This window comes from Glycine max, chromosome 20 (genome assembly GCF_000004515.6).
Source record: "Glycine max cultivar Williams 82 chromosome 20, Glycine_max_v4.0, whole genome shotgun sequence".
In the NCBI taxonomy this organism is placed as follows: domain Eukaryota; kingdom Viridiplantae; phylum Streptophyta; class Magnoliopsida; order Fabales; family Fabaceae; genus Glycine; species Glycine max.
Window position 1 is genome coordinate 388,877 of NC_038256.2, and position 16,280 is coordinate 405,156.

The following is a 16,280-nucleotide window of genomic DNA, read 5'->3' on the forward strand; positions in this document are numbered from 1 at the left end:
CATCAATAAAGGTGACAAACCATCTTGAGCCAGTAATGTTGTGAACTCGTGATGGTCCCCATACATCACTATGAATTAGTGAGAAAGGTTTGGATGGTTGATAGTGTTGGGGTGGGTAATGGCTGCGTGTATGTTTAGACAATTGGCAGATTTCACACTAAATGTGTTTCTTGTTTTTATTGAATAATGAGGGAAACATCTTTTCCAAGCACATGAAATTTGGGTGGCCTAATCTATGGTGACACAACATGACAAAATTATCACTACTTGGAACTGCTGCTGTTACATAAGAATGGTTCTTGAGTTCTTCTCCTGGTTTTTTCAACTTGAATCTGTAAATGATACATGGGAGGTACATATAGAATGCACAAGATAGAAATAAGAGCAATAATCTAGCCTAGAAATCAGGAGAATTGATCTCCCTATAAATGCAAATTCTAAATATGATAAAGACAGAAATGACAGCTAATAATTATGTACATAAGATCCTAACGAGCTGTACAAACAGAATCTGCTGTTGATTCTGCATTGATTTTCAACATACATTATATATCCTCTATACGAGAAATAACAAGACATATATATATATATATAAACTTTACAATAGATAACAAAACACTTTTTCTTACCAATAAGAACATGTGGGCTGAGCTCATATAAAAAAAAAAAAACTTCATACCCCATTGCCCAGAGGCTCTTCGCTATGCGAAGGTATGGGGGAGGGATATTGTACGCAGCCTTACCCTTGCAGAGGCAAAGAGACTGTTTCCGGATTCGAACCCATGACCAACAAGTCACCAAGGCACAACTTTACCGCTGCACCAGGGCCGAGCTCATATACTCAAGACTAAATCTTATTGACTTCTAAGATAATAAGTTATAACTCTCAACACTTTGAAAAACAAGTGGTTTAGTGAGATAGTTATCTATTTTTTATATTTTCATCATAAACTGCGTTTTCTAGCTTTATATGAAATAGACAAACATTTTTTTTCTGGAAAGCTTATCTTATTATTATAGAGTTTTAAATATTTTCTTAATTAGAAAGTTTACTCATTCGGTCCCTATATTTGCACAAACCTTACCTTTTAGATCTTACACTTAGAAATCATTCTTTTTAGTCCCTCTACTTATTTTGCGTCATTTCTATATCTTCCATTAATATATTCTCATTGCTGTTTCCTTGTTAATATTTTTAGCAACTGGAGCAAGTCATTCCACCAGAGTGAACAAACTAAGCCCATCAAAAGTACAGAGAGTTCAGAGTACTGTGAGGAAGAGGTTGAGGGAAAAGCCTCCAATAGTTATTGGGAAAGTGTAAGCATTTCATTATGCATTTGCTTATATGAATTATTGGAGTATATAGTTGTCTTGTGTGAAATGCTTAGGGATGTGGAGATGGTTGGTGCTTCCTCCATTCTGTGAGGGGTTTGGATCGAATGTGAATTATAGTTCAAGATGTGGGTGGTGGATAGCCTTAAACATTTCTATATGGCAGCATAGGAATCAATTGATTTTCCAAGGAAAACATTTTGATCCCTATAAAGTCATGGATCATGCTATTTACTTAGCTTGGTCATGGTTAAAGGCTTATGATAAGGATTTCAGCATTAATTTCCTTCACTGGTCTTCTAATATATCTACTTTTGTTGATTAGATGGGTTTGGGTCTGAATTTTTATGTTGAGTTTGTGTGTTGTTTTGGAGGGTAGCACTCTGGTGCCTTGTAATTCTGCTCTTTGGTACCTCTGGTACTGGCTTACCTATTAATGATATATATATATATTTGCAGCCTTCCAAAAAAAAAAAAGATCAAATCAGTTATATTCTATGTTATTTCCTGGAATTTTGCAGTCTAAAAGGGTAGCTACTCTGAAAGAACAAAATGCTCCACCAAAGACAATATATGTCAGAAACTTGTCATACAGAGTGGAACAGGCTGATATGTATGTAATATTTTTCATGCAATTACTTGTTGATTATTTTCTGTACATTTTTTTATAATTTCAAAAAATTTCAGGGAAAATCTTTTCAAAGAATGTGGAAAAATTGTTGATGTTCGTCTACATCGGAATCACAATGGTAGGTTAAATGGCTTTGGACAAGTTGAGTTTGCAACAGCAGAAGCTGCGAAAAAAGTAAGTTGCTTTTGTGACTTTATTTAGTCTGCATATGTTAGAATTGTCAAAATCTTTTTTTCTTTTATCAACAAAAATATGTATAAATATTATTAATAATGAGTAATAGTTGTTAGCAGTACCAGAGGTCTATTTTCCGTACATACTACCACGCTATTACAATCACTGTTCCGGTTTGGGATTCTAATAAATTTTGAATGCAGTATATATGAGAGTGCCAAAACACTGATGAAAAGCATGATATATTCCACCCACAAAAGACCTTATCCCCCTCCGCACAAAAGCCCAGCTTTAATATTGCTGGTCCATACATGATAAGGTATTTCAAAATCCTTTTTCGTTGTTTTTCAGCCACAACCAACAAAAGAAAATTGCCTCCTCCATCACTTTCTGACCATCAAATTCTTCATTGGAGAAAATCAACCTGTTCCTATGGTGCCATATACGCCATATCAAAGCTACCTACATTCTGAAACACACCTTCCATATACTGCTGTAAGAAGTGTTCCTTTGGTGTTTGTGGCAATACTGTAGACACTCCTAGCCATGAGAGACACTCACACCACATTGGTTTGAGGCGCTGATATTTATCCATCATACAGATTCCATCACCAGGCCAACCATCCTCCTAAAATCTTACATTAGAACCATAGGAACAGGTTCCATTTTATATTCTCATTAAACCATCTTCCCTCCACATTAGAACCACCCATAATGCTTTTAGATCACGCCACCATATGGATTCTTTGTTCTTCTCCTCTCACTTGCTAGATTCCTCCATCCATCATATTTCGACTCCAGTATTTTCCCCACATAACTTACCTTCGTGGTGGAATAAATTCCACCGCCACGTTCCTAGTAAAGCACAATTAAACTTTATCAATTCTCGAACGCCCAGTCCTCCCCTCTCCTTGGGAAGACAGATTGTCTCCCAACTGATCCATGGGATCTTCTTATGCTCCGCATTGCCACCCCAAAGAAACCTTCGCTGCAAACCCTCCAGCTTTAACACCACCTTCTTGGGAACCCTGAAAAAAGAAAAATAGAAGATAGGAATTGAGTTCAGGATTGATTTTATCAAAGTCACCCTTCCCCCAAAAGAGAGATATCTCTGTCTCCACTTATTCAATCTCTTTTCACACTTCACAATGATAGGGTCCCATGTTTTGCTCCACCTTGGGTTAGTCCCGATGGGGATCCCTAAGTAAGAAAAGGGCAACAACAGCAATCTGTCTGCAGCATTTTTCACCCATTCCTCAGACACTCCAAAGGCCCCAAAGCAGCTCTTGGCAAAGTTGATCTTCAGATCTGAAACTAGCTCAAAGCTCCATAGCATAGTCTTGATGGCAGCCACATTAAACATGGAGGTGTCACAAGAAAAGATAGTATTGTCTGCGTATTGCAGAATACTGACTTCAACTTACTCGCTTCCCACCTCAAAAGTGTCATACAAGTTCTTCTTCTGAGCCTCCCTCAGTCACAATGTTAAACAGGAATGGGGCTAATGGATCCCCCTGCCTGAGACCTCTTTGGGGGAGTTGTGGGGCTCTCATTTACCAACACCGAGATTGTAAAAGACTTCAAGCATCCCACGATCCAGCGCACCCACTTATCACAGAAGCACATCCTCTTCATCATGTAAAGCAGGAAATTCAAGCATACTGAATCGTATGCCTTTTCGTAGTCCACTTTAAAAACTAAGCATTTCTTTTTGTTTCTCCTCGCCTCGTCAACAACCTCATAAGCAACAACAGCACTGTGCAGCAAGTGCCTTCTTTCTATAAAAGTGCTCTGACACTCATCAAGGATGTCCGACAATACTCTTTTTAGTCTCCTTGACAGAATCTTGGCCACAATCTTATAATACACCCGACCAAAGAGATAGGCTTGTACTCATTAAGGGGCTGCTGCTGGATATGGAGAATAAAGATGATATGATGGCAGCAGAGAAGGGAATTAAAACTCATCAATTATGATCATTCTTTCCTATAATTCTAGAGGTTTGGGGAGGGGAATTAAGTGGGCTGCTGTTAGAAGGCTCATTGTAAAGCACAAAGTGGATCTTGTCTGCCTACAAGAAACCAAGAGGGAGAACTTTAATAAAAGTATTTGCCAGGCCATTTGGGGAGACTCCACTGGTCATTGGGATTATGTTCCATCTGTGCAGGCTGCTGGTGGCCTATTATGTATGTGGAATAACTCCACCTTTGAGGTAGAAAGGAAGGAAAAAGGTAGAAGCTTCTTAATGCTTGAAGGCAGATGCTGTAGTAATAATCAGAAGTTGATGATTGTCAATGTTTATGCTCCCTGTGATCTGGTTGGGAAGAAAGCTTTATGGGATGAGCTGAGGCAGCTGAAGGCCTCTAATCCTAGTGGAATGTGGTGTTTCCTTGGGGACTTCAATAGCATTAGAAGTTCACAGGAAAGAATCAGCTTATCTCAAAGAAGGGCAGATCCATATGACATTTCAGCCTTTAATCAGTGGATTGCTGATATGGAGCTTCAGGAAATTAAATGTTCTGGGAATAGTTTTACTTGGATCAGGCCTAATGGCTGTGTGAAAAGCAGGCTTGATAGATTCTTGGTCTCACAGAATTGGCTATCTCTTTGGCCTGAGAGCTGCCAAACTGTCCTTCAAAGGAACCTCTCTGATCATTGTCCATCTATATTGCAAACTAGCATGGTGGACTGGGGCCCAAAGCCCTTTAGGGTGTTTGACTGGTGGCTGCAGCAAAAGGGGTACCAAAAAATGGTGAGGGAGGCCTGGTAAAAGGATCAGCAGGGGGGTTGGGGGGGCATTGTCCTTAAAAATAAGTTGAAAAACTTAAAAACTGTTATAAAACAGTGGAGCAAAGCAGAGGGGAATATTAATCCTAAGAAGATCCTTAATATTCAGCAGAAGCTAAATGAAGTGGAGGATCTAGCTGCTCATCGAAATCTGTCTGATCAAGAGATTAAGGACAGAATTTCACTTCAGCAGGAGTTATGGAATGCCTCAAATGCTTTTGAATCTTTAATGAGACAAAAATCTAGGGCCAGATGGCTGGAGGGGGACTACAACACTGCTTACTTTCACAAATACATGAACTTCAGGAGAGCTTATAATAATATCCCAGGTATTTCTATAAATGGAGAGTGGATCCAGCAACCTGATGCAGTGAAAAATGAAGCTGCCAACTTCTTCCATAATAGATTCACTGAGCAGATGCATTCTAGACCTACCTTGGATGGAGTTCACTTCAAATCTATTTCTCAGAGGCAAAGAGAACAGCTGATTGCCCCATTCTCTGACCAAGAGATCAAAGAAGCAGTGTGGAGTTGTGGAGGGGATAAGTGTCCTGGGCCTGATGGCCTTAACTTCAATTTTATTAAGGAATTCTGGGATGTGCTGAATCCAGAGTTTAGAAGATTCGTGGATGAGTTCTATGCTCATGGAAGCTTTCCTAGAGGCACCAATGCTTCCTTTGTGGCTCTAATTCCCAAAATGACTCATCCACAGTCCCTAAATGATTACAGACCCATATCCTTGATAGGCTGCATGTATAAAGTGATAGCTAAGCTATTATCTAATAGATTAAGGTCTGTTATGGATGATCTCATTGATGAAAGACAGTCAGCTTTCATTAAAGGAAGACATATCCTTCATGGTATCTTGATTCTTAATGAGGTGGTGGAGGAAGCAATGAGAAGCAAGAAGCCAGTAATGATTTTCAAGGTGGATTTTGAAAAGGCCTATGACTCAGTGTCTTGGTCCTTCTTGGATTATATGTTGATTAGATTGGGTTTCTGCCAAAAATGGAGAAGATGGATATCAGCTTGCCTCCATTCAGCAACCATATCAGTTTTGATTAATGGTAGCCCATCTAAGGAGTTCAACCCCTCAAGAGGTTTGAGGCAAGGAGATCCTTTAGCCCCCTTGCTCTTCAACATAATTGGGGAAGGACTCATTGGTATGATGAGGGAAGCAGTTCACAAAAATCTCTATAGAAGCTTTCTAGTTGAAAAGAAGAAGGAACCTATTAATATACTGCAGTATGCTGATGATACTGTTTTTGTGGGTGAGGTTGATTGGCAGAATGTTCATGCTGTAAAGGCCCTACTTAGAGGCTTTGAATTGGCTTCTGGCTTGAAGATTAACTTTGCTAAAAGTCAATTCGGGATCATTGGAGGTGGAGCTAACTGGGGTTTGGAAGTAGCTAATAACCTGAACTGTAGACAAATGAACTACCCCTTTCACTATTTAGGCATTCCTATTGGTGCCAATCCTTCCAGTCTGCTGGTTTGGGAGCCTCTCATTACTAAATTCAAAGCAAAATTATCCAAATGGGCCCAGAAAGATATATCCATGGGGGAAGGTCACACTTATCAATTCTGTTCTCAATGCTCTTCCAATCTATCTTCTTTCCTTTTTCAGGATTCCCCAAAGGATAGTCCAGAAATTAATATCCTTACAAAGGAAATTTCTGTGGGGAGGAGACAATACTCATAATAAAATTCCTTGGGTGAAATGGGCTGATATTTGTCTGCCCAAGAATGAGGGGGGATTGGGAATAAAGGATATTTCGAAATTCAATGTAGCCTTGATGGGTAGATGGATATGGGCTTTTGCATCTGGTCAGCAGCAGCTTTGGGTAAGAGTTCTAATCTCTAAATATGGTGGATGGCCTGAGTTCCAGCATGATACAGATAAGAGGGGATTTTCTCATTGGTGGAGGGACCTTAGAAAGCTATTTCACCAGTCAGATCACAATATCTTCAAGCACCACTTGAGTTGGAAGGTTGGATGTGGGAAAAGAATCAAATTCTGGACAGACAAGTGGCTAGGGGAAGATTATACCCTTGAGCAGAAATATAATCAGCTTTTTCTGATTAGTAGGCAGCAAAATTCTCTCATCTCAAATATGGGTGAATTTAATCATCATAGCTGGGAATGGAACCTTAGATGGAGGAGGAACTTATTTGATCATGAAAGTGATTTAGCTGTGCAGTTTATGGAAGAAATCTGTTCTGTCCCTATACAGCGACATATCAAAGACTCTATGTTGTGGTTGGCTGAACCCCATGGCCAATATACTATTAAATCAGCTTATAGCTTGTGCATTAACCCCAGTACAACAAGTGCAGATGAGAACATCTATAAGACAATTTGGAAGCTGAAAATCCCCCCTCGGGCAGTGGTGTTCTGTTGGAGGCTTCTTAAAAATAGACTTCCCACCAAGGCCAATCTTCTGAGAAGAAATATCAGTATGCAGGAAGACATCTGCCCCTTGTGTGGAAGCGTTCAGGAGGATGTGGGTCACTTATTTTTCAATTGTACCTTGACTAGAGGTTTGTGGTGGGAAGCCATGAGTTGGATCCGGGTCGTAGGTCCCCTTCCAATCACACCTAAGTGCCATTTCATTCAATTTTGTGAAGGATTTGGGGAACCTATGAATCATAATACAAGGTGTGGGTGGTGGATTGCCTTAACTAGCTCTATATGGCAACATAGGAACCAACTGATCTTCCAAGGAAAACCTTTTGATCCCTATAAAGTCATGGACCATGCTATCTTTTTAGTTTGGTCCTGGCTGAAGGCTAAAGAAAAAGATTTCACCTGTAGTCTCAATCATTGGTCTTCCAATATATCGAATTCCTTTGGTTAGGTTGACTGGGTTTTCTTGCTTTTGTATTTAGGATGGGTGGTTTTTGGAGGGCAGCACTTATGTGCTTTGTAATCTCTTTTCCGGTACCACTGGTACTGGTATACTATTATTAATATAAATATATATTTTTTGCCTTCCAAAAAAAAAAACATCTTATGATGTTGTTTCCAATTGACTAGCAAGTGGTAATACCTAGAGTTGCAATCACCCTCCTTCAACCATCTAACCCTTGCCTTCTGTCTTAGGATAGATTCTTTAGTGTGCGCGCCTCCCAAGGATCACCTGTAATTTCCTTCTCAGCTGCACTTCACCACTCAGAGGGCTGCTGTCCCCCTTCACTTGAAGCACGTTCGGCTTTTCCTCACTGATGTAGAATTTTTGCTGGACATCCCCAAACTGGTCTTTGTTCTACTCCTTCAATTGTTGTCTAAGCCTCTTCAGCTTTTCCTTCAATACATATCCCCCCCTAACCGTGGACTGAACACCCTTCCCAAGCTTCTTTGACAAATTTCTTAAAAGATGTATGTTGGAACCAGCAATCTAAGGCCCTGGCTTTGGACCCCAGTCCGCGTAAGAAATCTTAAGCAAAATGGGGCAATGATCCGAGAAATTGCTGTCCAGGATAACTTGTGTACTCCTTGCCATTTTAGAAGCCATTCCGGAGATACCATGATTTTGTCCAGCCTGCTTTTTGCTAACCTATTTGGCCTATACCATGTATATTTGCGCCCCACACATGGCACGTCCTCAATATCCATGACAGCAATCCAGTCATTGAACTCCTTCATAGCTCTTCCTCCTTACTTTTTGCTAACCCATTCGGGTACCATGCATATTTGCGCCCCACACATGGCACGTCCTCAATATCCATGACAACAATCCAGCCATTGAACTCTTTCATAGCTCCTCTTCCGTACTCCCTCTGACTTAGCCCCACTCTTTCTGATGGTCTTCTTATATTGTTGAAGTCCACTACAACACACCACATTGCAACTTGACTTGCTTCTTTAATCTGCTTAACTTCTTCCCATAGATTTCTTTTCAGCACTACATCGCATGGTGAATAAATATTGGCAATGGTAATTCTTTCGCCATCACACCTCCACACTCCCTCCAATACAACATATCCAGTACCAATGATCTTCCTTTCAACAGAGAAAGTTGATTCGTTCCACAAGAACAGCACACCTATTGATTGCTGGACTCTCTGCCCAGCATACTTCTGAATCCCCCCCCCCCCCCGCACAACGCTTGACATACCCACTTTTTTTTTTATTAGCAAAAATAAATATATATATATATATATAGATAACTGAGTACTAGAGGTACTAAATTACAAATGTTTTGTTTCGAGATTAGACTAAATGGAGTCTAATTAGGAACCACAGCCAAGCCACACCATATTAGTGAAAGAATCTGCTAATCAAAAGTTCTATTCTGAACTAGTACACTATCCCTTCTCTAAGGTTACTAGACCATTGGTTAAAATGCAAAGAGAAATCCTTCTCCAAATGCCTCAGCCATGTCCACAACAAGAAAGCTGCCTCATCAATCAATTTGTTGCTGTCAAATGTTTCGTTGAAGAATATCAACTTATGCCGTTGCTGCCATATAGTCCAAGTCACTACCACCCACCAACATTTCCACCTAGTAGCCCTGCTCCCATCATTCAATATATCTCCATGGTGTAGAAAATGTTGTCTTGGATCTTTTGGGAAAGCTGCAGACTTGTTCACCCAGGATAATGATTCCCACCAAATAGGAATGACTCTATTGCAATGGAAGAACAAATGTCCTGCTTCCTCTTCCGCACTGCTGCAAAATGGGCTGCTCCTATCCTGTTACATTTAGAGAGAGATAGAGAACTGATAGAAATCATAATTGTGTTTTCATTATTGATTTGATGATTACAACAAAGGTCTATATATAGAGCAGAGTTCACAATGAGGCCTAACTCTGACTCTAACAATTACTAACTGATTCTGTTAGTAACTAACAGAATCACAGCATACTAACTAACTAAGAAGAGATAGCTAATAGTAACCACAAACAGTTTTTACAACTAACTGAAAACTAACTGAATTTAAGACTTCTCTCTAACATATCCAATATCTCTATTTGTCTCCTGTGTAAGTTTAGTCTAGTAGGCAGTCTGTCTTTAAGTAGCCTCCATGCAAATACTGCAAATTTGATTGGTATCTTCAGCTTCCATAGCTCCTCAAAAGCCCTATCGTGGATCCCATCAACTACAGCCCCCCTCATTACATTGTATGCAGTTTGCGCCGTGTATCTCCCACTTGGATCTGCCTTCCACACCCACACATCTCTTCTATTTGTTTGAATAGCCGACCTTTCGACATCTTTTAGGAAATTGACAGCCATTGGTATCTCATTATCAAACAATGGCCTTCTCCAAGATAAATTCCACTCCCACTCCCCATCCTTGTAACCTCCCATCTGCTGTATTAATTGGTTTTGTTGACCCGAGATTAGGAACAATCTAGGATATTTAACTACCAATGAAACCTCACCATCTATCCACTTATCCTCCCAAAATTTGAACCTATCTCCACACCCAACCCTCCATTGTATACCTTTTTTGACCTCCTCCCCTTGTTGTGTTGTTTGGATCATCATCTTGACATACCCACTTATCCACCCTATCTCGCTTAGTTTCCTGAATACATAACAGATCTACCTTCTCCTTTACCACAATCCTGCACACAACACTCCACTTAACCCCGCCTCCCAAATATTATAAGTTATAATCTTCATTAATCACCAATACTTCTTCCCAACCTTTCCACCACTCCTTTGTTTTTTCCTTATAAGATAGCAATCTTAGACACCATTTTTGCTTCCTCTGCTTCATAACTGACCCCCATATCTTTTGCCATATTCCAAATGTTTGTTGCTTCCTTCAAGGTCTCACATGAAACAGAATTCAAAACCTGTTTCATTGTATGACCAGCATCCTTTTTTCTGTTATTACTGTCCCACGAGGCCACCTATTTAAGCCCACTCCCACCTTTCATTAAAATAGGTGATCCATTCTCTTTTGATGCAGCTGTGCCTTCAAAATTGGCACCAACAATACAGAATTAGGCCCAAATCTGGTATCCTCTTAATAGGACTCTCATTGTCTGCTGACACAACATATGCTGGCCCTACTAATCCACCAACTTCTGATTGATTTCTCTCTCCCCTTTTGTCGTCATCTACATTGCTGTTAGACACATGCAGCTCCAGCTCCTGGTTCGCCTGCCTTCTCCTTTTCTGCTTCTCCTTGTGCAGTCTTTGTGGGCCCACCTGGCACAGAGTTTTGAACCATTGTGTCTTGGTTGACCAAGGTCAATGTGACCGTTGTGGGAACCTTTTCCGTCTTGCTGCCCCACCTACCACCTTTTGTTGAGTTTCCCCCACCACTTCCGCCACTGACCTTGACCCCGACCAGCTGACGTTCTCCGTAGAACTGAGAAAACACCGACGCTACCTCCATACCAAGGTCACTCTCACCGGACGAAATTCTCCTCCACAATTTTGATGATAAAATCGGCGCCATCAGTTTTCGCCGTCACGGAATGGTTAATCAGTGGTGATCATGCTGTTTTAACAAGAACTCTAGCGCAGTCAATTCTATGCAAGTTCTCGACGTCATCGTCGACATCTATAACATCGTCCATGCTCCCTACTATCTTCTTGATGTTCTGAGAATCCCAAGCATGGAGAGGGATACCCCCAACACAACACCCAAACCAACCTGCAACCTGTTTTCAACTCCGGAATCCACTTCATAAGTGAATGGAACATAGATAGCCCGCTTACAACACCCTCTTTGCAGAGCTCCTTGATTATGTCTTCACCAATCCCCGTGATCAGAACCATATCTCCTCCAAGGTATTTCAAGTCCACCTCCTCCGCACTGTCCCAGCCGAATACCTCACTCAGATTGTCAAAAAGTCTGTCGGGTTCCTCAGATACTCAACCTAAGCTTTTTCCAACCATGCTTTGGTTTCCATTGGCACTGATAGTACGATGGAAGAATGCGATAAATGAAATCCCCTGTTTGACTCTGCCCTGTGGTGCTGGTTATGCCTAGATAGCCATCTCTTCTCCGCGCCATTGCTTCTATTTCCAAGCATCACCACCTTCACGTTTGATCCTGCCTCTCTATTGCTGGTTTGTTTATCCTTCTCGCTACCAAAAACTGCCATTGACGATGTTCCAGTGTCCTTCCATGCCACAGTCTTCCGCCCACACCTATGTCAGGTTGCGTGCATACCTCCTTTGCTATACCTTTGTCCTTCATGATCATTTCCACCCTTGCAACGTCGTCTTCTTTTTCAGCCACCCTTAGGTCTCTTCCATGTTTTGGCACATTCACGTGCAGCTTCAGGCCTTCGAGAACAATATTGTCCAGTTGTTGTTCGAGATACTGGACGTTTGAAACACCTTTGAACCTGATGAAGCCATATCTCCGGCCACTTCTATTTCTGTTTCTCGAATATAAACTTCTTTGATGTCCCCCCATTTCTTGAAAGCACACCATAAATCCTTTACGCCAACTTCATCAGGAAAACAGATGAAATAGAATGAAGATATGTTAGAAGTGTCCCTCCAATTTCTGGTTCGCTCCAATCGCCGCCAGTCTTGCGTTGTCGCCGTCGATGCGTTGAGGTCGTACCCTCTTCTTGCGAAACTAACATAGGACCTCTCTCTCACTGTCTCATGAAAACTCTCTCTGTTTCTCTCTCTAACTCATTCTCTCTCCTATAAAAAAAACTCTTTTGGTTGATGAAATTAATCTCTCAATGCTTAGAATTGCCAAAAACATTTGAAAGATAGTTGTATGCTACCTCTAATAGCAAAAGATTCAAGTTAGTTGATTACTATGATCTTATTAAAAATCTTTCTATGGCATGAGTTGCTAACAGTTTTGTTATATAATGCATTTTGATAATTTGGAACTAACAAGTTGTAGAAAAAGATTGTATTCCTCAACTTGATGTTTGATTACAAGGCAGCGGTATAGGCAGGGAATTAGGTCAACAGCTTTAGATTAATTTAGGCCTGGAAACTGGGGGTATAATCTCCTCTTAAATGTTGGCGGACTAATTATAGAAAGATTGTGTGGGAGATCTCTAAAATTAATAAAAGAATCTGTTCCTAGCTGTAAAAAGAAAACAGAATCAGAGGATTCGGTCTATTGCTGCAAATCAGGAACCAATCACCTTAAAAATTAGGAACTGATCACCAAAATTTTTGTGAAATAAGTTCATCTAAACTTTTTTAACTCGTGCAATGGTATATTGTTCTAACCAGCTCATAGGTTGCAAATTCTATACTGCTTGTTAATCTGGTCATTTCTTGTAAAGCCATTCTCTTTGTCTGTGCCTAATAAAAAAATTGGCAAGTCTCATCTCACTAGGTGCTATTGGTTAAATGCATCATTTGACCCTATGTCTTTGCATGACAATTAGTTGTGAATCTTGTGATGGAGGTTTGACATTTATATTTCTAGGCTTTCTTGTATATATAGTGCCTGTGTCTCTATTCCTCATCATCATTTGTGTTATGTTCATTGAAGCCTTGTTCAGTGGGAAGACATTGAGCTGACAATCAATTTGTTTTTTGTATCACAGGCTCTTGAGTTGCATAATACAGAATTGTTGAGACGTCCCATCGGAGTTGATTTGGCTGAAGAAAAAGGTGAATATACCTACAGTAGAAGGTAATCTACATATCTGCACCTATATATAATAGAACTGTGCAAGAGCATGCCTCCTGTGGCTGTCTGGTGACAAATTTTCCTGCCTAATTGCACTAGTGTAAATTTCTTATAGCATAGCCATTTTGAACAGGAGAACATTTTTGTTTTTCGTGTGCATTTGCATGGTTTACCGTGTCTTGTAATTGTATATGCTAATGCATATGCTCCTTTTATATAAGGTGCTTGGATACACTTTGCAGTAAAGAAAAGCACTTTCATGATATAGTTTTCTTTTCAGTTTTTTTTTCCAGTTAAACTCTACTCCAGCTTTTTTTCCTAACTAGTTATCTTGTGAAAAAAAAAAACTAAACTCTAAAAAAGTTTTCTTGTTAGATATTTGTTTTTTCTTTCTTTTATCAACATAAATGCTTTTAAAAATGCTTTAGTCTGTTGTATTGGAACATTTCTGTATCTTGTCTTATTCCCACATCTTCCCTTTGCTGTTTCCTTGTTAACAATTTTAGCAACTGGAGCAACTCATTCCAGAAGTGTGAAAGAGCTCAGTCTCCAACTGTATTTGTGACGGGTTTTGATAGTTCCCTTCCGGCAGAAAAGGTAATCTTTCCTCTTATCATTTTGATCTGTTACACCACTTCCTGCACAGGATTGCATGAATATCTTCCTATTGCATCATTGTTTGGTTTAACTGTATTTAATGCCTACTTTTTCCTCTCAGCTGAAAGCTAGCCTAGAAGAACATTTTGGTTCTTGTGGAGAGATTCAAAGGATATCAATTCCGACATTTCCTGATTCTGGTGCTGTTAAGGGGTATGTTTCTTGTTATGCTGTAAGTTAGGTTATAATCTGTTGTAGAATTCATGGTACAATGAAAATTGAGAGAAAAGGAGAGAGAATTTAAGAGAAACTGTAACTTTGAATTATTATTACAAATGAGTGAATGCAAGGATACAATATGTATGCTGATCTATTACAGTTGCAGTCAATTATGACTGATTTGACAGCTAACAGTATTCCTAACTAACAATCTGAACAGACTATCAACAGAGATATGTTGGCCCCTTCACAGGCCCACTAGGCTAGAATCTAGATCCACTAATCACTCTATATCCAACACCACCCCTTAAGCTCAAGGTAGTTACATAGGACAAACTTGTTGAACACTTTGAGCTTATATCTGAGAGCTTTAAACCAGACAGAGGACAGAGGCTTTGCGAGAGCATCTGCCCACTGATCATGAGGTGTAACATGATAGACCAAAAGGCTTCTGTTGAGAACCTTTTCCTGCATGAAGAAGATATTGAGCTCCATGTGTTTAGTGCGAGAGTGGACCACTGGATTGTTAGAAATCAATGAATTCAGACTACTAGTACAAGAAGGGGCTTATTTGCTTGCTTGTTTAGGAGACTGCCTGGAGGCAAATTTTATTTTCTCTATATCTTGCCTCAACTAAATAAATTCACTTAGTTCACACAAATCTCGTGATCTTTCCTTTGTGGAAGTTATCTAGATATAATGTAGTAATCTCCAAATGGATAATGTGAGATTTATTTTATTTTATTTATTTTGTTGTTACATTTACTTCTTTTTTTTTTATCTACCTTGTTTTAACAGATATAATTAGCTCTTTGTTGAATACCCGCTTGCTCTCTCTCTCTCTCTCTGATTTTGCACCAAGAGCACAAAACCCCTCTTTGAGCAGGAGACCAGGCCATAGGGGATTGAAGGCAATAGTACCTAAATTTGTCAAAAAAAAAAAAAAAACGTAGTACCTAAAATCTGGATTAATAGGGACCTCCTGGTTAAGTTTCTCTAATAGAGCCTCAAAATGTATTAGCTTGTATAAACCTTGAATGACACGTGACTGTAGAACTCTGGAAAACTTAAACTTGTGCAAGAATTAGCATGTATTGCATTCCTATCTCAAATTTTATAATTTACAGGTTTGCTCACTTGGGGTTCAAGGATGTTGTAAGTGTGAGGAAAGCTCTACATCTTGATCAAAATGAGCTAGGAGGTTTCCCCTTGAGAGTTGAAAAAGCAAAGCCTCGACGTGATAACTGGGGTATAGGCAGTGGCAGAGATGGACGTGATAACTGGGGTATAGGCAGTGGCAGAGATGGTGGTGATCATCAGTTTGGTGGAAGGGATGGAAGTGGCTATACCAGCAGAGTGGGTTGGGGGAGAAGTGGTGGTGGTGGGTGGCATTCTCTTCATTTTTCTGATGAAGACTCGGGTATTTCAATTTTCTACAATTAGCATTTTGTTTCTTTGTGTTAGAGTAGGTTGGTATCAGCATTTACTGAATTTCTTAAAAGTATGTAGACAACAATGTTCTCAGAACCGGACCGGTCATTGAACCGATGAAGACACTGGTTCAAAGGTCAATGGTTCAATTGGGGTCGAACGGTTTTAATAAAATATATTTTTTAATATTTTAATATAATATCTTAGTAATATTGAACAAAAATAACATAATGTGCATAAATTGATAATAATAAAAAGTAAACTTCACTTAAAAGTGTAATAAGTTATAATTTTTTTTAAAAACCAAAATGGCATTTTTTAAAAGTTTTTTTTTAATTTTTTTTAAGCGAAACCGGTTAACCCATTGGGTTTTGCCGGTTTTCAACTGGTTCAGCAGTTTTGAGCCGGTTTAAGAATGCACCGACTTTTAGGAAGTGTTGGACTGGACACATGACCAGTTCCCGGTCAAACCGGCCGGTCCGGTCCGGGTTTCAAAACAGTGGTAGACAATGTGTTAGTCAAC

At 39.8% G+C, this 16,280-nt stretch overlaps 1 protein-coding gene across 23 annotated transcripts in view; it reads left to right on the forward strand.

Annotated features, from left to right (window-relative positions):
- Positions 1-16,280, forward strand: part of LOC100789712 (protein gar2) — a 47,466-nt gene that overhangs the window by 30,423 nt on the left and 763 nt on the right. For all 23 annotated transcript variants that reach the window (XM_006605357.4, XM_006605378.4, XM_006605365.4 and 20 more), the window contains 7 exons: positions 1,200-1,317; positions 1,854-1,945; positions 2,020-2,137; positions 13,425-13,513; positions 14,017-14,107; positions 14,229-14,320; positions 15,454-15,746. In XM_006605357.4, the coding sequence (XP_006605420.1) occupies positions 1,200-1,317; positions 1,854-1,945; positions 2,020-2,137; positions 13,425-13,513; positions 14,017-14,107; positions 14,229-14,320; positions 15,454-15,746 (893 nt within the window). The remainder of the gene's footprint in view (positions 1-1,199; positions 1,318-1,853; positions 1,946-2,019; positions 2,138-13,424; positions 13,514-14,016; positions 14,108-14,228; positions 14,321-15,453; positions 15,747-16,280) is intronic.